At 49.6% G+C, this 22498-nt stretch overlaps 2 protein-coding genes across 4 annotated transcripts; both read left to right on the forward strand.

Annotated features, from left to right (window-relative positions):
- Window positions 1–10264: 10264 nt before the first annotated feature.
- LOC125542660 (very-long-chain (3R)-3-hydroxyacyl-CoA dehydratase PASTICCINO 2A-like) lies at window positions 10265–14858 on the forward strand. Of its 2 annotated transcripts, XM_048705789.1 has the most exons (9): window positions 10265–10408; window positions 10502–10613; window positions 10717–10735; window positions 12824–12912; window positions 13041–13094; window positions 13285–13355; window positions 13536–13617; window positions 13716–13809; window positions 14459–14858. In XM_048705789.1, exons 1-9 carry the CDS (start codon window positions 10332–10334, stop codon window positions 14527–14529), a joined length of 669 nt encoding a protein of 222 aa, XP_048561746.1. In that variant the 5' UTR covers window positions 10265–10331; the 3' UTR covers window positions 14530–14858. The 2 variants fall into 2 exon arrangements, with proteins under 2 accessions (XP_048561746.1, XP_048561747.1); XM_048705790.1 differs by lacking the exon at window positions 13041–13094.
- Window positions 14859–17481: 2623 nt separating this feature from the next.
- Window positions 17482–20216, forward strand: LOC125542661. Of its 2 annotated transcripts, XM_048705792.1 has the most exons (3): window positions 17482–17679; window positions 17965–19801; window positions 20080–20216. In XM_048705792.1, the coding sequence occupies exons 2-3, from the start codon at window positions 18230–18232 to the stop codon at window positions 20128–20130; spliced, it is 1623 nt and encodes a 540-aa protein (XP_048561749.1). In that variant the 5' UTR covers window positions 17482–17679; window positions 17965–18229; the 3' UTR covers window positions 20131–20216. The 2 variants fall into 2 exon arrangements, with proteins under 2 accessions (XP_048561749.1, XP_048561748.1); XM_048705791.1 differs by having other exon boundaries at window positions 17482–17822; window positions 17965–20216.
- Window positions 20217–22498: the final 2282 nt, after the last annotated feature.

Genomic DNA, 22498 nt, shown 5'->3' on the forward strand with positions numbered 1-22498 from the left:
TAGTCCTGGAGTCCGGCTGAAGGTATAGTCCGGCCACCCGAACACCCCCTAATCCAGGACTCCCTCAGTAGCCCCCGAACCAGGCTTCAATGACGACAAGTCCGGCGCGCAGATTGTCTTCGGCATTGCAAGGCGGGTTCTTCTCCAAATTCCATGTACCTGCTGAATAATGTCCGATTTTCATAATGTAGCGCACCTTGGCTTCCACGCCCAATAATGGCCGTCTTCCACGTGTCAAACGAATGTGAAAAGTCGGGGTGTTTTTACATTCACACCCCTAGCCGTATAAACGAGCCACCTATTTAATGGGATGGGGATTCAGATCCAAACCACACCTTCTCCTCTCCGCGAGTAATCATCAGAGCGCCTCCAGCAAAGGTTCATTCCAACATGGCCAGCCGTCGCAGCTCCTCCTCTCGCCCTTCTAGTCCTAAACCTGGAGACTGGGAGAGGTCCTCCATCCCGCACAGCGAGCTAGTGTCGCTTCAGGCCAAGGGATTTCTCCCTCAGGCCTATATGGTCCCGGTCCGAGCCGGACTCGCCACCTATAATGGCAGAGAGCAAGCGGAGAGCACCCCCAGTCCCTCCAAAGGAGAGCGGGTGTGCCTCGTCCCTTATCTAGTAAGAGGACTTGGATTTCCAATCCATCCATTTCTTCGTGGGCTTCTGGAGCTCTACGGCCTCTAGCTGCACGATCTCACGCCCGCCTCTATATTGCATATCGCGGGCTTCGTCGCTCTTTGCGAGCTATTCTTGGGTGTTGAGGCTCATTTCGCGCTGTGGAAGAGATTATTCTGTCTGGTGCCCCGCTCTCAAGAGGGGTCTATATATCAAGTGGGCGGAGCCGAAGTGTGGCGTATCGCCGGGACCGGATATCTATCCGGAACCCCAAAGAAGGCGTCCGAGGACTGGCCTTCGGAATGGTTTTATATAGATGATGTCCCGCTACCGGACCCTATCCGGGTCGGTCTCCCCGAATTCAACAGTGCTCCCTTAAAGAAACGCTTGAGCTGGCGTCCATGGAGCTCTCAGAGAGAAAGCGAGAGGGACGTCCTTCGCCTGATGGGCCGGATAAGACTATTGGCTCATTCCGGACTAACCATGATTGGAGTCATGGCCGCATGCATTATGCGGGGGGTGCAGCCGCTTCAATATAGAGGCCACCCCATGTGGGATTTTAACGGGGAGGATGATGCCACCCGTTACGGTAGTAAGGGGCCAGCCTCAGCTGCCGCTCTAGTAAAGATCTTATCCTCTTTGTACAAGGGAGAAGAGGAGGAATTCCTCCGCGTCAACCTGCAGGGCGGATTTAGTATGTACAACCCCCCAAGTTGGGTAAGTGAACAATTGTGCCTGCCCATCCGCTTTATATTCCCATGATTAAATATGTAGTCCAACGATTTCAACACAGGAACTGCGTCAGGAAGTAAAGGATATAAACAGCCGTCCCCCACAACCTGAGGATCCAGAACAGTCCCTCGATCCGGACTCCGAAGAGGATCCGGATATATCGGTGGAGTTGATTGACGGGGTGTTTCATCAGTTAAGCAAGGACAATACCTTGGTGGCCATTACGGCTGATTACCCAGGGTTAATCCCGGCCTCCCAGGTAACAGAGAGCGGAGTCTCATCCCTTTGAGAAGGAATCCATTCTCACGCATTTCAGTTTTCCTGACAACGACCGTGTTTTGCAGGGGAGGTTTCCAAGGCGGGAGGCCGAACCTGCGGCGGCTAGCCAACGAGGGGCCGCAGGGCCCCGTGGGGCAAAAAGGAATGTAGTCCGGACTGGGATGCCGGCGCAAAGGTATAGCGCATCCTCTTTTTTCCTGGTGTTATTTCTTCATGGCATATTAACGTTCGTGCTATCTTCAGGACGAAGAGACCTCGCCGGACTACATCCGGAGAGGTTGCCAACCGCACCTCCACCAGCCAGGCTCCAACGCCTGTCCCAGAAGCGGGAGCGAACACGAGGCGCGCACCAGACGCTCCTCCGACAGAGGATGCGGACAGGCTGTCTGCCACCAATTCCAAGGTGGAGAGTGCCATGAACCACAGGCATCGCCGGACAGTTCTTCACGACGCTTGTTTCTCCCGAGAGGCATTAGATGCCTTCAATTCGGGAGATGCGTACCTCCGTGCCGCTCAAAATGGTTTAACCAGAGCCACGGAGCAATATGTAAAAGACATACGGGTAAGAAAATTTTGGTAAATATATATGTATATACCAGTAGCCCCCGAGACTTGAAACAGTTAGAGTAACTGGTTTAAGGATCATTTGTTATGCAGGTTCTTACAGAGAAGAATACCGTACTGTCCCAGGAGCTGAAAGAGTGCAAAGCCCAACTGGAGGCCGCACTAGCCGCGGCAGGGGAGCCTAAAGAGACCCCCTCTGGTAAGATACACTTCGAAAGATTAATATCTTGCGAAGTGCGGCGTGGGTATGAATCTGCCAAATCATATTGCAGATGGCGCCGGACTGGATCCGGAGAGGCAACAACTCTTACGCCGGCTAAAGGCCGGTGAGAGTATGTTGACAAGGGTGAGGCAGGAGAAGAATGAGCTTCAGGATGCCAACACCAAGCTGGACGTTGAACTTAAAGATGTTCGTGGCCAGCTCTCGGACTCTACTAAGGAGAATCAGCGGCTTCGACGCGGCATATTTAGTAAGTGCTTAAGCGAATCTTTGAAAGAAAAGAGTTCGGCGAGGAAGTCGACTAACAGAGTAATGTCTGTAGGTATGCTAACAGTTCGTCCTGCAGAGGAGATGCCTGGTTCTACGGGTGACCTTCTTCCCGAGCTCTCGCAACTGCACGAGCGAGTTCGGCAGGCGATGCGAGGCGTTGCCCAAGCCTTATGGCCTTCCCACTCCATGCCCGAGGGCCTTGGAGAGCTTTCGGAGAAGCTTAAGGGAGCTCGGCGTCGCTTCCGGTTATGGAAGATATCGGCCTGCCGACAAGGCGCTAGGGAGGCCTGGGCCATGGTGAAGACGCGATACACGAAGTTTGACCCAAACCACATGGCCGAGGTCGGACCTGTGGGGCCTGACGGGAAGGAGATCCCTGTAAGCTTAGTGTACGGCCAAGTAGAATTGGCCGCAAAGTATTCCCAGCAGGACTGTAAATTAGACAGCCTGTTAGATGGTATTGAAGAGGAATACAATCAGTCAGAGTGACTATGTAATGTTTAATTGACATGTGTAATGCCTTCTAGCCAGATTGTAGATCGTTTGTCGTTGCCGACCTTTTCGCTTCAACCTCAGGACCTGACGGTCCGGAGTGTGTCCGAATACCCTACCGGTTATGTAAGAACCGGGGTATGCATGGAGACCAGGCGTAGGGGTCATTAGTGCTTTATCAGACAAGTGCCCAACTAGTTATGTTATATTACATGGTTAGTAAGAAACATCTTCCAGAGAGAATAGTTCCGTTAGGGGTTCCTTTCTCTGGGAGGCATGCCCTAAAGTGCATGTCCGGACTGCAAACGCAGGAAAATCATCTGGGGGCATATACATAAATAAGTAAAAAAGGTCATCTTTTAGTTCACCGACCGAATATTCCCTTAAGAACGCTAGCTTTCGGCTTCTCCCAGTCTGAGGTACACATCCGGCTGATCCGGCAGTAACAATCGCAGAGGTGCTCCCTTTACCACCTAGCCAAACAATCGGGAACGTAGGGGTAAGCACAGGAGCCAGGCAACCCAGCTTGGCCAAAACTTAAGTCATATCAATGCATATAATGGTGAAGAAAAGGTACATGCGGAAGTTTGACACATGTGGTGGGCGTGAAGCCTGTATAAATAAGCTTATGTTAAAGAAGCCCCCAGGTTTAATGAGCGCAAGTAGCACTTCACTTGAGGAGCCTTTAAGGGCTATAAAAGAGAAGAGGGGAAGGAGAGAAATGTAAGACAGAAAATGTAAAAAATGGACAGAGGAAGGAGACAAACACAGAGTCCGGCGCTAGGCATAGAATCTTCAGAGACGGGCTGCGTTCCATGGGTTCGGCTCGAGTCGGTTATCCGACGCATCTCGCAGGCGGTATGCTCCACCAGTCAGGACTTGGTCGATTATGAAGGGACCTTCCCACTTGGGCTTCAGCTTGTCCTTTTTCTTGTCGGGCAGCCGTAGAACTAATTCGCCAACGTTGTAGCTTTTGGCCCACACTTCTCTGCTTTGATATCTTCGAGCCTGCTGTTGATAGAATGCGGAACGGGCTTTTGCCACGTCACGCTCCTCCTCTAAGGCGTCCAAACTGTCCTGCCGATCGAGCTCGGCCTCCCTTTCTTCGTACATGCGCACTCGAGGTGAGTCATGAATTATGTCGCAGGGCAAGACTGTCTCTGCGCCGTACACCATAAAAAATGGTGTGTATCCGGTGGTGCGGTTCGGCGTGGTCCGCAGCCCCCAGAGTACGGAGTCGAGCTCCTCTACCCAGTGCGTGTTAGATTCCTTGAGGGACCGCACTAATCTGGGTTTGATGCCGCTCATGATGAGACCATTTGCACGTTCGACCTGACCGTTAGTTTGTGGGTGATAGACGGAAGCATAATCGAGCTTGATGCCCATGTTTTTGCACCAGAGTTTTACCTCATCGGCCGTAAAGTTCGTGCCGTTATCAGTGATGATACTGTGGGGGGCGCCATAACGGTGTACGACCCCAGATATAAAGTCTATCACAGGTCCGGATTCGGTCGTCTTAACAGGCTTGGCTTCTATCCATTTGGTGAACTTATCCACCATGACCAGTAGGTATTTTTTCTTGTGAGTTCCGCCTTTAAGGGGTCCCACCATGTCAAGCCCCCAGACCGCGAAAGGCCAAGTGATGGGGATAGTTTGGAGGGCGGTGGGTGGCATATGGCTTTGGTTTGCAAAAAGCTGGCAACCGACGCATTTATGGACCAAGTCCTGAGCGTCCGCCCGGGCCGTCGGCCAATAAAAGTCTGTACGGAAAGCCTTGCTTACGAGGGACCGGGCTGCGGCGTGATGGCCACCGAGTCCAGCATGAATTTCAGCCAGCAGGTTCCGCCCTTCCTCTTCGGAGATGCACCTTTGAAGGACTCCGGTAGTGCTTTTCTTGTAAAGTTCTCCCTCATGGACTTTATAGGGTTTAGATCGCCGCACTATACAGCGTGCCTCCTTTTGGTCCTCTGGGAGTTCCTGCCTAGTAAGGTAGGCTAGGAATGGTTCTGTCCACGGGGCGATAACGGCCATTAGTACGTGGGCTGAGGTTGTTATTTCATTGGCAGAGCCTCCGATTATGTCAGATTGTTCGGCCTCGGACAGTGCGGTTGGGTCCGGACTGATATTGCCATGTTCCCCTTCCCATACTACGGATGGGTTGAACAGCCTTTCCAGGAAGATGTTGGGGGGACCGCATCGCGTTTTGCGCCGATGCGTGCCAGGACGTCTGCCGCCTGATTGTTTTCTCGGGCTATATGGTGAAATTCGAGCCCTTCAAACCGAGCTGACATTTTGAGGACGGCGTTGCGGTAAGCTGCCATTTTTGGATCCTTGGCATCGAAGTCTCCATTTATTTGGGATATCGCGAGGTTCGAATTCCCTCGCACCTCTAGGCGTTGAATGCCCATGGATACTGCCATCCGGAGACCATGTAAAAGGGCCTCATATTCGGCTGCATTGTTGGGGTCCGTGTACATAATCTAGAGTACATATTGAACCGTGTCTCCTGTGGGGGACGTCAAAACGACGCCGGCCCCTAGTCCGGCCAACATTTTGGAACCGTCGAAGTGCATTATCCAGTTTGAGTATGTGCCGTACTCTTTAGGGAGTTCGGCCTCCGTCCATTCTGCGACGAAGTCGGCCAAAACTTGCGACTTGATAGCTCGCTGTGGCCTATAAGTTATGTCGAACGGGAGGAGCTTGATGGCCCATTTTGCAATTCGGCCCGTTGCGTCACGGTTGTTTATAATATCATTGAGTGGTACTTCCGATGCTACTGTTATTGAACACTCTTGAAAGTAGTGTCGTAGCTTCCGGGATGCCATGAATACCGCATATGCAATCTTTTGATAATGTGGGTACCGTGATTTGCATGGGGTGAGGACAGTGGACACATAGTAAACCGGCTTTTGAAGGGGGAATTTGCGTCCGTCCGTTTCCCGCTCGACGACGAGTACTGCACTGACAACTTGATGGGTTGCTGCAATGTACAATAGCATTGGTTCGCCGATGTTTGGCGCGGCCAGGACGGGGTTTGTTGCCAATACGGCTTTTATTTCCTCGAGTCCGGCCGTGGCGGCGTCCGTCCACTCGAAGTGTTCGGTGCGCCGAAGGAGGCGATAGAGGGGTAGCGCCTTTTCTCCCAACCGGGAGATAAAGCGGCTTAGAGCCGCCACGCATCCGGTTAATTTTTGTATTTGTTTGAGGTCCTTTGGGATATCCAATTGTGACAAAGCTCGGATCTTGGCTGGATTTGCTTCGATTCCCCTACCGGATACAATGAAGCCCAAGAGCTTTCCGGCTGGAACGCCGAAAACGCATTTTTCCGGATTTAGCTTGATGTCATATGCTCGGAGGTTGTCAAATGTAAGCCTCAAGTCGTCTACTAGAGATTCGACATGTCTTGTTTTTACGACCACATCATCCACGTATGCCTCTACTATTTTGCCGATCTGGTTTGCCAGACATGTCTGAATCATGCGCTGATATGTTGTGCCGGTGTTTTTGAGCCCGAAAGGCATTGTGTTGAAGCAGAATGGGCCGTATGGGGTGATGAATGCCGTTGCAGCTTGGTCTGACTCGGCCATCTTGATTTGATGGTAACCGGAGTATGCGTCGAGGAAGTACAACGATTCGTGTCCTGCAGTGGCATCGATAATTTGATCGATGCGAGGGAGGGGGAAGGGATCCTTTGGGCAGGCCTTGTTGAGGTCTTTGAAGTCAACGCACAGGCGCCAGGATTTGTCCTTCTTTGGTACCATCACCAAGTTTGCTAGCCAGTCCGGATGTTTTATATCTCTGATGAATCCGGCCTCCAATAGTTTGGCTAGCTCCTCTCCCATTGCCTGTCTCTTGGGTTCAGAAAAACGCCGAAGGGCTTGTTTGACAGGTTTGAATCCTTTTAGAATATTTAAGCTGTGTTCGGCCAGCCTGCGTGGGATTCCTGGCATGTCCGAAGGGTGCCATGCAAAAATGTCCCAATTTTCCCGTAGGAATTCTCGCAGTGCGGCGTCTACATCGGGGTTTAATTGTGCCGCGGTGGAAGCTGTTTTATTGGGGTCCGTTGGATGGACCTGGAATTTGACTATTTCATCCGCTGGTTTAAAGGAGGTGGACTTGGATCTTTTGTCGAGTATCACATCGTCCCTGTTTACCGTGGAGCGCAGCGTAGTCAGTTCCTCAGCCGCTAGGGCTTCGGATAGTGCCTCAAGGGCCAGTGCGACTGTCTTGTTTTCGGCGCGGAGTGCTATGTCCAGATCACTAGCGAGAGTGATGATTCCGTTCGGCCCGGGCATCTTGAGCTTCATGTACCCGTAATGGGGTATTGCTTGGAAGATTGTAAACGCTTCCCGCCCCAGCAGAGCGTGGTATCCGCTGTTGAACGGGGCCACTTGGAATGTGACCTCTTCGGACCTATAATTATCCGGCGTGCCGAACACCACATCTAGTGTGATTTTTTCTGTACAACGTGCTTCCCGACTGGGGATTATTCCTCTGAAGGTTGTGTTGCTTCACTCAATGCGGTTCCAGTCTATTTCCATTTTTTGAAGGGTTTCCTCATAAATGAGGTTCAATCCGCTGCCTCCATCCATGAGTACCTTGGTGAGGCAAAAGCCGTCCACTATAGGACTGAGTACCAATGCGGCTGGTGCTCGAGCTGTTCGGAATTTAGGTTCGTCGCTGGCATTAAAGGTAATAGTCGTGTCACTCCATGGGTTTATTGTTGCTACTTGATAGACTTCGGCGAAGCTGCGGAGTGTTCTTTTTCGCATTTTATTTGATGCGAAAGTCTCGAAGACTGTTAAGACTGTACTGGAGTCCCTGAGGTGGCTTTCTGCGGCCTCCGGAATTAGGAGATCTTCGCCCCTTTTGGCCACCTGCCGGAGTATCCAACATGCTCTAAGGCTATGAGTTGGTGTGGCGTCCTCTGTACTATGAATTTTACAGGGTCCATTAAGCCATCCCTCCAGTACGGTTCCATGCCCTGTAGAGGGTTTTGGTTTTTCGGTTTTTAACCCGGGTGTCTGATGATGATGCACCCTTTTATTTCGGACGAGGTTTCTATTCAGGGCCGGATTGTCCCAAAATTCAGTTTCGGTTTTCCGGGCGCTTTCCATCGCACAGTAATTTTGTACTATGGACGCCAAGTCAGCGAAGCGTGTAAGACCACGACGACCTGTGGCGTTGAGGATTCCCTTATCCGTGCAATTATTGCAGAAGATTGAGATTGCGTTTTCCTCGCGGCAGTCCTTTATCCTGTTCATAACCAGGAGGAACCTTGCCCAGTAATGATGTACTATTTCTTCGGGCTTTTGTCTGATTTGGGATAGATCGCTTATGTTCGGGCGGGTGGGTGGAATTAAATCCGGAACTTCACCCAATCTAAGACTCAGAGGCCAAGAAATTTCCGAACTCTAAGGTTTGGATTCTTGGATGTTGTCCAGTGAATCTAGCCCGTTGCCTGATTCTAAGTTCAGGTCTTGAGTTACATCCTCCCCTCCGCGGGTATCCGGCTTGGAGGGATCTGGAATCCGGACGTAGCTAGTCCTTAAGATAGATGAAGAGTCGCCGCACTGTGCCTCTATTACGGCAACGTGATGGGTGACTTGGGGAGAATTAATTTCTATTCGATCGGGTTTAAGCCCAACCTGGTCATAATCCGTAGTGACCCCAAGGCGGCGATGCGATCCAAGAGCTTGTTTACGGAAGAGAGCCCCATTGGATCTAACTGCTCGACGAGTTCCGAGCTGACGTGAAGATTGCTTTTGATGACCCGAGAGGTCACCGTCGGCGCAACGGCCGAACAAGCGGTCATGAGAAAACCGCCTAGCCGGAGAGTTTGGCCGACAGCCAAGGCTCCCTTAGTAACGGCGCCGTCTTTAAAGACGGGAAGAGGCATCCTTCCTGATTGCGACGACATAGAGGAACTCTCAATGAAAACACCAATGTCGGTGTCAAAACCGGCGGATCTCGGGTAGGGGGTCCCGAACTGTGCGTCTAGGCCGGATGGTAACAGGAGACAAGGGACACAATGTTTTACCCAGGTTCGGGCCCTCTTGATGGAGGTAAAATCCTACGTCCTGCTTGATTAATATTGATGATATGGGTAGTACAAGAGTAGATCTACCACGAGATTAAGGAGGCTAAACCCTAAAAGCTAGCCTATGGTATGATTGTTGTATGATGAAGTTGTCGTACGGACTAAAATCCTCCGGTTTATATAGACACTGGAGAGGGTTAGGGTTACACAAAGTCGGTTACAATGGTAGGAGATCTTGAATATTCGCATCGCCAAGCTTGCCTTCCACGCCAAGGAAAGTCCCATCCGGACACGGGACGGAGTCTTCAATCTTGTATCTTCATAGTCCTGGAGTCCGGCTGAAGGTATAGTCCGGCCATCCGAACACCCTATAATTCAGGACTCCCTCACCCGACCTGCAACAGTCGATCAGTTATCTCATTGTTGCTCATACCCGTTGCGACCGCCGCACAACACACCAACTGGCCCACACGCCATACACGGATAGTGCGCAAGCATGCAGTCGTCTAAAGCAGCAAAGAACAAGGCCTGCAAAAGCATGGCACGGCAGAAAGGCCCACACAGCAAACTCAGCAAAAGCATGATCCGCGTTGAATCACATCGGTTACCACTTACCACACATGCATGCGTGATGTTTCAGCTATATGTTTGCATGCACGTTTTATTTGATTTTCGATATACTTCCTCCGTTTCTAAATATTTATCTTTCTAGAGATTTTAAATGAAACACCACGTATGAATGTATATAGACATATTTTAGAGTGTAGATTTATTCATTTTGCTTCGTATGTAGTTACTTGTTGAAATATTTAGAAAGACAAATATTTAGGAAGAGAGGAAGTAGTATTAGCTTGAGAATACATATGCATGCATGCAGGGTGCGACGAACCACGTGGATCACATGGATGCATGCATGCATGGAGTTGGCGGGAAGTCGGTCGTTGCAAGTTGCAATCTGACCGTTCCTCAACCGTGTTACTCCCCAACCGCCTCCGTCCGCCCGATCGATTAAATCAACGCCAAACCAAAGTTGAGAAGCAGTGCAATTATAACGACACCAATCCCCAGTTGAGAAGCTAGCTAGCAGTTCGACCGCAGCAGCTCTCTCCGCAGTTAATGGCGACCGCCGCGTCCGCGACGGCGCTCCGGCGGCTCTACCTCTCCGCCTACAACTGGGTCGTCTTCTTCGGATGGTAATTAAGTAGCGCAACGGCCATGGGTGCATGATGGAGTGGCTATCTCTGGTTTCTTGCTCCGTTGACCGTGAAGATCTCTCTGGTTTGCAGGGCGCAGGTGATGTGCTACGCGGCCTCGGCGCTGCTGGAGAGCGGCCACGAGGCCGTCTACGCCGCCGTCGAGCGGCCGCTGCAGTTCGCGCAGACCGCAGCCTTCATGGAGGTCCCTCTCGTCTCAGCAGCTCATTTCTTAATAATTTCTTAATTATCAAGTTACTAACTGAACGTCTTGATTCCGATGGTACGCTCTGTTGCTGGTGGCCCAGATTCTGCATTCGATTCTAGGTAACTAGTTTCTTCTTTCTCTAGCCTTTCACGTTATATATTCTCAACATCGGTCAATCTGGACAAGTGCAATGTAAGTATGTAGGAGTATGTGTGTGTGGAGAAAGGCGTTTTGGTGGCCGAGCATCATGGAGGCCTTTATTTTTTATAAATTCAAATTCAAACTTTTATGGTTCAAAAAAATTTGAAAAAAATGTGTGTATGTAAAGATGTAACTAACATGTGTATAAAAATTTACGGAAACATTAACGCCCACACGTGTGGGCGTTTGCATCTCGCCCACACATGTGGATCCACGTTTGTTTATGGTTGCACGAATCTTGGCATGTTTGTGGTGCCACGTAGGAATGGGCTGGTGTGTGTGCATTCATCCGGTTGTCCACACGTCCATTTTCACCACACAGAGGGACTGGTGTGTGGGCATTTAGCAGTTCGCCCACACGTTAGTTTTCATTCACGCACAGGGGTTGGTGTGTCGGCATTTATCAGTTCGCCCACACGTCCGTCTCCTCTCCCACACCTAAAGTTGCCAGTTGCCATGTATTTTGCAGGGTACATGGCAACTGCCCTAGTGTGCTTGTAAGCAGATGGCAACTCTCTCTTTTACACGAACATGTCAGTTGCCATGTGTTTTGCAGGGTACATGGCAACTGCCCTAGTGTGCTTGTAAGCATATGGAAACTCTCTCTTTACCCGAACATATTATTTTGCCATGTCTTTTTGTAGCGCTACACGGCAACTGCCTAGTGTTAATAGGTGGCAACTCCTAAAGTTTTCAAATCATGGCAACTACAGTAAACCGGACCATACATGGCAACTGCCTAGTGTTAGTAGGTGGCACCCCCTAAAGTTCTCAAATCATGGCAATTATAGTAAACCAGACTATACATGGCAACAACTGCAGTTGTCCAAAAATGACATCTGGCACTTGACCTGAGATGGCAACTATAGTTGTCCGACATGGCAACTGTAGTTCAGCGACATGACAACTGCAGTTAAACAAATATGGAAGAGGGTCCGGACCATGGCAACTGCGAGGCGCATGGTGACTGTCACGCGATGCGTGCGGGACCATGAGGTAGGAGGCCTGACGTACGGGCGTGTGGGCGTTATCTATTTTGCCCACACGTAGGCATATGAGAAAGACGACAAGGAAAAAAACAGAGGCATGTGGGCATTACTTATTTTGCCCACACGTAGATGTGTGGGCTGATCCTCTTAAACACCATACAAAATGTGTGGACAGACCCCTTAACACTCACACGTGTGGGCGTTCTCGGCATCCAAAATTTATGATGAAATACCTTGAGTTGCGACCTGTACAAAAAAGACAAATCTATGGCCTAGGAGGATGAATAGTATCATGTCTAGATTTGTCCTTTTGCACGGTCCTCATTTCATTGTATTTTGAACTGAAAATTTACACACATGTGTGTTATGCCTTCATGTATATCTGTTAAAAAATTCAGAATTTTTTGAAATATAAAAATATGAATTTCAATGAAATTTCAAATTTGAATTTAGAGGCCTCACTGGAGCCCGAGCTCCAAAAGGGATTTCCGTATGTGTGTGCAAGCTCTTTGGTAAACGTCTACGCAAAAAAAAAGCTCTTTGGTAAACGGATATTGTCTAAAAAGTCCTTCAAAATGGGACATCAAACATATTTCGAAACTACTTCGCGTTCGACAATTGTTGATCCAACCCTAGTATGATGTGAAATCCAGCGTTGTGCTACACTCCGGTCCGACCTACGGATGGCTTGATCAGTAGTGTCGTACAAATATCATACTGAAAATGTCGTCCCTTTAGCGATTAGTATGAAAATGTTTTTGCTAATAAAATAAGTTGGTATTGTAGATGTTGGGTTATATATTTCTATAGAGCTGGTAAAATTAAAGAAGTTTGGCTTAAGAGAAACTCAAAACTTAAGTAATTTAGAATGGTGGGAGTAGTATCATTTCATTTGCTCTTGCAGTTACCGTTTATTTAATTGAGTATACATAGTGCACTCCTGGCAAACTCATGAACTTGCATGGTGTTCTCACCTAACTTTATTGTTTGTTGTGATGAATGTCCAATTATTAATAGGGTTTGTGAGGTCTCCGATCTCGACAACTCTCCCACAAATCACTGGAAGATTGTACATCACATGGGGCATCTTGTGGAGCTTTCATGAGGTATCATCTACCTCTCGTCCATAGTTACCAAGACTTTGATCTTTTTATATAATTAGTAACACAAATTTAGTTTAGTTTCTCAACGGTAGTGATTTAATGGTCACTTTGCACATTTAACCGTCTTGCAGGCGCAGTCTCATATTCTTTTAACTTCATTGATCATAAGTTGGTCTATCACTGAGGTACACATGTGGCCAAGACACCATGAGTTATATATATAAGGGTGTATTAAGTATGAGATCTAAATTGATAGTAATTCTTGAAGTTCTTCAATGTAAACATAAGCTCCCTTGTTGATCTTAACAAAACCAGGATTTGCAATATTCTTCACTTTAAATATAATGTTATAGAAATCATGTTGGTTGCCTCCAGGTCATCCGATATTTTTTCTTTGGTATGAAGGAGACATTTGGGGTTGCACCTTACTGGCTCCTATGGCTTAGGTAGGTACTAGTCATATTTCAAATTTGCACCTTCCATACTCCTATAGCTTAGGTAGGTACTAGTTATGACAAAAGAGGAAAATATGGTTTAACACAAACTTCTAAACAAATCTAGTATATTTTCAATAAATTGTTCTTAGGGCCTCTAGCTTTATAGTTTGTGCGCCTATTTGTTTGCAGGTATAGCACCTTTCTGGTGTTCTATCCTACCGGCATCGTAAGCGAGGTTGGCCTGATCTTAGTTGCCATGCCTTTTATGAAGGTAACCTAAATTAATAAGTAAAGATGGAAAGGGCTCCATGTTGTTCAGATGAATAGTCTTGTTTGTTACATGCTCTGATATTTGGAGGTTTGCCTCAGACATCAAGGAAATATTTTATGATGCCTAATAAATGGAATTTCTCCTTCAACTACCACTATGAATTGACTCTTGTCACAGCTCTAATCATACCAGGTACAATACTCCTTCTCGATATTATCCTTCATTTTGCAACCAAAGTTATCTTCTTTTTAGCAACCATCAATAGTGGTCCATTTCCATTAAGAAGAATACAATATGGAATAACTATAAACAAGGGACCATTTTTTCGTGGGAAGCATTCTTAAACCCCCTATCATACAGCTGGTAACAACTTTGTCAACCTGTGTTACACTCTTGGTTGTTGTGCCAAAGGTTACTTTGGTGTAGGTTAGCCTCTGCCAATGAAAATTCTTCTATTTTGACACGTCTAGACACTCCACATGATGCATGTAAATAGATCACTTTGCTTGTGTTAGACATGCCCTTTTGCATGAGGATATTTCAATGTAGAATTACCAAGAGAGTGAAGTGCAATGGGTCTCCCCATGAGAGCCTTCCACGTCTTTTGAATTTTGAATATGCAATTGAACCCTAAGCCAAAATCGCAGTGTCCCCCATTTAATTGTTTAGAGGGTGAATCTCATAGACGTAGCTGAAGTTATAAGGATGTTGAATTATGTGTCTTTGTGCATAGTAGTGCCTAGATGTACCACCTATATTATGCACATAATGGTGTTAATGTTTTATTAAAAAGGGTGGAATTTAACAAGATAACTCTTGTTTTATCTGGTTGCATTTGCAGGATTTCCATACTTGTTCCGTTATATGGTGGCTAAGCGGAAGAAGGTCTTGTCGGCGGCAAAAACGGCATGATACTGCAATTGCTTCTTGACCAATCATGTTGAGACAGATGGAATGTAGAATGCTAGAATATACTCTCTCTGTAAACTAATATAAGATCGTTTAGATAACTACTTTAGTGATCTAAACAATTTTATATTAGTTTACAGAGGGAGTACTCTTTAAATCTTGAATCGTGTTTTGTGTCATTCATTGATCACTAGCTTCAAACTTGCTTGGTATCTCGTACTTGTAATCTCCGGTTTGAATTATTCTCAATCCTTTTCAGCAATAAATGGTACATTGTAACAACTTCACAAAAATGAAATAGTGTTAATTTTGTATGTTAGTGTTTTACTGTACTGTGTTTTTGCATTTCCCTTTCTGTCTAAAAAAGTATAGGAGTGTCGTTTTCATCTGAATAGAAATGAGCGATGAAATGGAAGTGTGACATGTTGTTGGATCATCCTAACAGCCACAAGTGTGACATGTTGGCTTGTGAGTTGTTTTCTTTTCCCTTTTCCCTTGGTGCAACATTTTTTTCTCTTTTACATTTGCATGTTTGATAAAAAAAGAGTGTACAACGTTTTTGGAAACAAATATGACTGGGATTATACTCGTATAAAAAGTTTGGCCAAGGAATGATTCTCATTGACTTTAGAGAAAAAAAATTATGACGACAATATAGTATGAATAGTACTTGTATCTAGCGTTTTTTGGCAAATCTTTGACCCTGGATACAATCAAAGGCATTTCATGTTTAATCTTTTTTATACAAGTGCAATACTTGGTCATGCTTGATTCCATAAAATGTGTCGAGGTTTTTTCTTTTACCTTTTTTAAATTATTAACTTATTTTTGAATATAGGAGGGTGTGCCCCGAGTGCTCCTATGTATTTTCGGTTTATGCACATTTTATCTGCTTGACCATACACTCAAACATAGGTCAACAACGTGTGCATGCATCCAGCTCAATCTTGCTTATCAAGTCTATAAATCATTTGTTTTACCACTTGAGCCAGAGTATCTTCCCTAAACAATTGCGACCACTTTGGCCTCTCAGAAACAAGTGGTACTTAGAATATCTCCAGCAGTTGGCCCCCCAAGCGGCGATTTTACGCGCCCCCTCGGGGTGAGACGGTGCAAAAATCGGCCGAGTGGGTTCCCAGCCACTCGCCCCAGGGTCGCCCCAGACGCGTTTTTTTTTATTTTTAAAAACTGAATTCGGTATAGTTCGGCTAAAATTCGGCAAACTTGATATTCATGTTCGGCGTTTTACATAAATTATTTTTTATAAAATATTCTATGGGGCGAAGAACTCGATCAGCGCGGCGATGTCGCCGACGTCCTCGTCGTCGGCGGCGGCCTTCTCTTTCTTGATGGCGCGGCCGCCCCTGCTGGACCCCTGCCCGGCGTCTCCATGGCGGACAGGCGGTGGCGGCGCGTCGTCGTCGTCGTCGCGGTCGTCGAGGACGACGATGCCTCCCTCGTCCCAGCCACGGTGACGAGCTTCGAACCGCGCAAAGGCGGCGCGCTGACGTTCCCTCTCTGTCTGCACCCAGTCGTCGCGCGCCCATTTGAGGGCCGCTTCGTCGTCGAGCGCCTCCTGCTTGACGGGCTCCGTCTTCACGACGGGGAGCCCCGGCTCCGGCTTGACGGCGGCGAGCCCTGGCTCTGTCTTCGGCTTGACGAAACGCGGAGGAGCCGAGGAGGTGGCACGCCGGCCGCCCTCGTTGATGACGATGTCGGCGCTGCGTGTGCGCCAGCCGAGCGGCGTCTCCGCGGCGGGCTCTGCCTTGACGCCGAAGAGCGCCGGCGAGCCGGAAAAGTGGGAGGAGGAGCGGGAGGAGGAGGAGGCGAACCTTCTGGGCACCCATGGCCCGGCGCTCCGTCGAGGGGCCGGCACGGCCACCGCGGCAGGGTACGCCAGCGGCGGGTTGTTGTCGCCCTCGAGGTGTGCGATCACCTCGTGCAGGGTGCGGCCGGGGACCCCCCACCAGACGCGGAGACCGTCACTGCTCTTTGTGTCGCCGACCACCGCCGCCCCGGCCGCCCCGTTCGTGGACGCCAGCCTATGCGCCTGTCGTCGCTGGAAATAGTCAGTCCAGGCGGCGTGGTTGTCAGCGGCGTACTGGGGGAAGGCGCGTTGCTCCTCCGACAGGGACGCCCGCACGCGGTCGACCTCGGCGGCAAAGAGGCCGGGGCGCGCGTCGACGTCGGGCACAGGGGGATGGGGACACCGCCGTTGCTGATCTTCCACCCCGTCGGCCCAACGCGCATGTCCGGCGGCGCCGGGATGTTCGCCTCGAAGAGAAGCCACGACTCGCACTCCTGGAGCGTGCGGCGGTCGAAGCCATTGGCTGCCGCGGCGTCGTCGGGAAAGCGTTCGGACATGGAGAAAGAAGGGGAAGGGGAGGGAAGGGGAGAGCTCGACGGCGGAAGGGAGGGATGGCGACTGGTTTGGGCTCGGCAGCGGAAGAGAGGGACGGCGGCTGGTGTGGCCAGCGGCGAGGGAAGTCTCTGTTTATATAGCCCCAGGCCATGTGAACGCGTGACAGAAGGGAAGGCGTCGCTGCGCCGGCCCGTCCGCGACGCGCCACCCGTGATGAAGGAATCAATGGCAAGGCTAACCGGCGACGGTCAGCCTTGCTATTGATTCCCCGCGGGAAACTGAGGCATTTCGATGTAAATGCATCGTTGCAAGTTGCGCACGGATTATCGAGCGAGGGGTTCACCCTCATTTTTTAAGGTAGTGTCGACACAAATATCAATGCAAGAAATTTCACACGGTAGAAATCACCCAAAGAAACAGGCTCCAAAAAATTCGAACAGATTTTGAGAAATTTATGTAAAATTCAATCGAGTTTATATTACATACCAAGAAAAAAAAGTATAAACGGGGAAAACGCGGTTGCAGGCTGCGACCCGCAAGGCCGCAACGAGACGAGACCCGAACCCGCTGACGCCACGCCTCGACCGACCACCCCACCCCTCTTCTTCTTTGGCTGGCCCGCCCCTCTCCCTCTCCTCTCTCTTCCCCTCCTCTTCCCCTCTTCCGCCCCACCCCCGCGTCTCCGGCGAGGGCTCAGGCCGCGGACCCGTCGACCCGCGCACCTTCCTTGCGAGAGCGCCTCCTCCACGGGAACAGCGGCCTCGCGGGAGCTCCCTTCTCCCCTCCCCAAGGTTAGAACAGATCAGAGCAAGGTCTCCGGCTCATCTTTTTCATTCTCGGCGGCGATTCTTGGGGTGCTAGTGGGATTCCCCAGGTTTACTCCGGCATGATTCGAGAGCAGATTGGTTCCTCCGGGTGAAATTTTGTTGAACCTGTAGGTATCTACGGAGAAATCGGCTTTGCTTAGAACAGAAAGAGGGCTCAAGATTTCAGTACTAATTCGCATGCTGTTAATGGCGTTCGTTCATTTGACGATTGTGAGAAGTAACTTTTGTTCCCCGTCAATCAATTCGCAGGTCTGCGGCGCCGGATTGGCCTCATCAGCTCGAAGATCTCGAACTTGTTTCCAAGCAAGGAAGGAACCCTCGTCGCAAATCTCGATCTGTGGATTGGTGGGCAGAAAGACTCGCCTTTTATGGGGCAGCCCCGTGAGAAACCCGTGCCATGATTGGGGCGTCAGGGGAGGAGAGGCAGTGGTAGGAGGAGGTGCAGCAGGAGGCAGGAGAAGAAGAGCAGGCAAGGATAGGCAGGACCAAGGACAAGGAGAGGAGGGAGCTCTCCATGGGAGGAGAGCCCCTCCTCACCTCCCTCTCCATGGAGAACAACAACAGCCATCCCTGCACCCTCCTCTCCATGGACCCGGCGGGGTCGCACCCGGCCTCAGCCGAGTCATCCGGCGGTGGCGGCGCCGTCAACGGGGTTGGCGCCAGTGCTGACAGGGAACTCTTCATCATTCCGCGGCACGAGTCTGTGCGTCAAGGCCCGCCGGACATCAACGTCCCGCTGTCAGCAGACCCCTCCCCGCCGCCTGCATTGTGGAGCCTTGACACGTTCGACATTTTCGATGTCGGCCTTGGCACGCACACCCATGAGTCTGAGGTTGCGCTGACCCTTCCAAAGTCGAGCGGCAACGGCAGTGCCGCAGTCGGCGTCGGCGCGAGGAAGTGCGCCAAGAGGGGGGACAGCATTTGGGGAGCCTGGTTCTTCTTCAATCACTACTTCAGGCCTGCACTCGTGGAGAAGGCAAAGGAGAAGGTGACGCGGGACGCGTCTGGGAGCATCACCGGCTTTGACAAGTCCGATCTCCGCCTTGATGTCTTCCTGGTGCAGCATGACATGGAGAACCTGTACATGTGGGTTTTTAAGGACCGGCCTGACAATGCCCTTGGGAAGATGCAGCTCCGGAGTTTCATGAATGGGCATTCCAAGCACGGGGAGCCATCTTTTCCGTTCAGTGCGGACAAGGGCTTTTCGAGGTCACACCGCATGCAGCGAAAGCACTACCGTGGTCTGTCCAACCCACAGTGCCTTCATGGGATTGAGATTGTGAACTCACCAAACTTGTCGGCAGTTCCTGAGGCTGACATGAAGAGGTGGGCTGAGCTTACAGGAAGGGAGCTTAATTTCTCAGTACCATCTGAAGCGAGTGACTTTGAGTCATGGAGAAATCTTCCAAGCACTGATTTTGAACTTGATAGGCCACAGCCAGCAGCGTCAAAGACCGTCCCACATACCTCTCATAATAATAATCACAAGAAGGCACTGAATGGTTCAGGTCTGAATCTATCTACACCACCGTCATCAGACGATGGGATGGACCTTTCACCAAAGTGCCACAAACGCCGCAAGGACTTCTTTGGTCATGGCGTAGAAGAGGATTGTGCAATGGCCAATAATTCCTGTTCGGAGAGGGAGCAAGAGGTTGAAGTACACACCGGTGAGCCGTCATGGATGCATGACTTCACTGGCGTGGCAAAGCACGCAAGTGGGCCTGTTACTGCTGCCAAGACGATATACGAGGATGATGAAGGCTACCTGATAATGGTGAGCATGCTCTTATCCGATCCACACAGCGTGAAGGTCACCTGGAGGAACACGCTGACGCATGGCGTCGTGAAGATAACATGTGTGAGCACCGCCCGCATGCCCTTCATCAAGAGGCACGACAGGACCTTCAAGCTGACCGACCCTTCCCCTGAGCACTGCCCTCCCGGCGAGTTTGTGAGGGAGATACCTCTGGCCACAAGGATCCCAGAGAACGCCAAGATCGAAGCGTATTACGACGAGACCGGCACTGGACTGGAGATCATGGTACCGAAGCACCGGGTCGGGCCAGAGGAGCATGAAGTTCAGGTTTGCATGAGGCCCCCGCATCTTGGCGACAATGATCTCGTTTTATCATAATAGAACAGGAAAAAAAAACATTTTAGCCTCTTACTAGGTCATCCGGTGTCATGCCATGAGGCACCGGAGCATAGCAGCAAAGCTATCATCATGCCATGGATCAAAAATCGGAAATTTTCTTTCGGCACTGAACATTAGTCGCACTTATCTGTCTGTCTGTCTCCCTTAGGCGGAAAATTACCTCTTCCTCCTCTGTTAATTCCCCTCTGTACTTTCTTTCTATACAGGTGCTACATCACTACATTGGTGGTGATCCCCTTGACTATTCCTTTCTGTGAAACATGGCAAAGCTAATAGTAGTATATATTCTGTCCCTGTATATTCCGAGAATTGGGTTCATAATAATGTGGACAGCTACTACTCATGAGCAGAGTCTGTCGATATCGCTGTTGTAATCATTGTCCTAGGCATCTTAGCATACTTGTATGTGTCGTACTACATAGGTATGGCCTGGATCGCTCTCGGCATAAATGGGAACTTAAGATTCTGTTGCCTGAATCTGTGCCCGCACATTGGTTATTCCTGCTGATGACCAGGGCTCGGTTTTCGGCAGCGGTAATACTGAATCTCGCTGCTCCTGGCTCGCTCCAGCACGAAATTCTCAGTTTCATCCGTACTTGTGGGTGATGCTGTGTGAGCAAATAAGAAGATATTCTTACATGTTTACAGTACAAAGGTATATTTGCTGAGACTTGATAGAGGATCTTTCTTGACTGACATGTGGCTGAATTATTAGTGATGATCAGAGCTCAGTTTCCACAGCGGTAACAAAATCTCGCTGTTTTGTGGCTCAACTCGGGATGCATTTCTCAGTTTATCCTGACCTGTGGGTGATCTCTGGGTTGATGCTGTGTAGCCCCACATTTGCAGTACAAGGATACACATCCCCCTTGACTACTATTCCTTTCTTTGAAACATGATAATAGCAGTATATATTCTGCATGTGCATATATTCCGAGGATTGGGTTCATAATAATTTGGACAGCTGCTTCTCTTGAGCAGAGTCTGTCGATATCTCGCTGTTGTAGTCACTGCCCTAGGCATCTCAGCATACCTGTATGTATTGTGCATTTGTGCTATATACGACCCGGATCGCTCTCGGCATAAATGGGGACCTAAGATCCTGTCTGCCCGAGTCTGTTCTGGCGCCTTGGCCATTCAGATCTCAGTTTTCGCGCTTAGGTTTGCGGTTTTTTCCTGACTTGCATTGCATGTGGCTGGCAGTGAGCCATGCTGCTTCACCATTTCACCGGCTGCACGCGGCCGGTGGTGTTGTAGAATGACTGTCTATGTCTCCTTTGTGTCCTCTTTGTGGCCAAGCACCAGCAGCAGCAGCGGCGAAGCAACTGGTGACGGTGTCAACAAGTCGCCTGTCCTGCCTTTTTATGCTTTCAGATGGGCACTTACGCACGAGAGAAATGCTTTGCATATTTCGCTGCGAGTGCACACGCAGAGGTGCTCATCAAATCAGAATTGCTTTTTCCCCAGCGGCTGACCTGAATTGAGCCAGCGAGTGGGGCGGCTGCCGGCAGGCCGAAAACAAGTGGTGTTACGTGTGACCCTCCCCACGGGTGGTGAGGTGCTCAATTACACGGTTGAAATGCACCCTAGCTATGTGTGCCACTGCCAACCCTTCTTCCTCCTCGTAGATGAAACGGTGTGTGCTCATAATATTCCCCGACGCGTAGGATGAATAAATTCCACGTGCTCTTATGTAAATACTGCCCCCTCCAATTCATATTAATTATCGCTGACTTTTAGTACAAAGTTGTACTAAATTAGCGACAACTAACATAGATCGGAGGGAATAATGCATACTGAAATTCGTAAAAGAAAGAGGGGGACAAAAAAATCTGAAGCGGGCGTATCAAGCCAAATTTGATGTTTGATTATTTGCAAAAAAAAAAGAAGATGTAAGGGCATATTTATCCCTAAGGTGTTTTGGTGATTGATGACAATGCGTTTGCGGACTAATCGTGTGCTTTGAGTATCCAGGACGTTTCATTGCTAGGCACAAGACGGTTGGGTGCCCCTCGAAAACTGTTGAAGACGGCGTCTTTTTTACGGGGTTTTTTTGTGGATTTGAGTCGTAGGAAAGCCGTACTATTAAGAGGGGGTCCGCGTCGGAAAGGTTTGGGTGGAATCATCACGTACACGTTTCTTTCTAGTCCCCTCCTTTCCCTTGCACCTTGGAGCTTCCTCCGTTGTTATCTCGTCACCTTGTTTCTGGCTGCTGTGTTGGCTCGCGGTAGTACTGCTCCCAGGTGAGCGGTACTACCGTGGGCACCAGCGGTAGTACCGCAGGTGCCCACGGTAGTACCGCTCCCCTGGAGCTACAATACCGTGGCCCACCAGGCTAGTACCGCTCCCCCACGGTAGTAGGGGCGGATGTAATTTTTTACATCCGCGCCTACCACGGTAGTACCGCATTCCTTTCGCGGTAGTATCATGCTTAGCTGTCAGGCGGTAGTACCGTCCATCTGCGGTAGTACTGTGTCGGGTTTTTGCTTCTTCCGTTTTTCAGCGGAAGTAGGCACGGATGTTTCCTTATCCACACTCTTCCCAGGCTAGGGGGTTCCTGCCTTGCGGTAGTACCGCAAGGGGGAGCGGTAGTACCGCGCCCGCGGAAGTACCGCCCTCAGCACT

The sequence above is a fragment of the Triticum urartu genome, chromosome 3 (genome assembly GCF_003073215.2).
Source record: "Triticum urartu cultivar G1812 chromosome 3, Tu2.1, whole genome shotgun sequence".
NCBI lineage: Eukaryota > Viridiplantae > Streptophyta > Magnoliopsida > Poales > Poaceae > Triticum > Triticum urartu.

Excerpts from the sequence above, each read along its gene's own strand:
- LOC125542661 (XM_048705791.1), top strand. The coding sequence starts at position 18,230 with ATGGGAGGAGAGCCCCTCCTCACCTCCCTCTCCATGGAGAACAACAAC.
- LOC125542660 (XM_048705789.1), top strand. The coding sequence starts at position 10,332 with ATGGCGACCGCCGCGTCCGCGACGGCGCTCCGGCGGCTCTACCTCTCC. Across the intron at positions 13,095-13,284 it reads TAAGTTGGTCTATCACTGAG|GTCATCCGATATTTTTTCTT; the intron begins GTACACATGTGG and ends GGTTGCCTCCAG. Across the intron at positions 13,618-13,715 it reads TTGCCATGCCTTTTATGAAG|ACATCAAGGAAATATTTTAT; the intron begins GTAACCTAAATT and ends GGTTTGCCTCAG.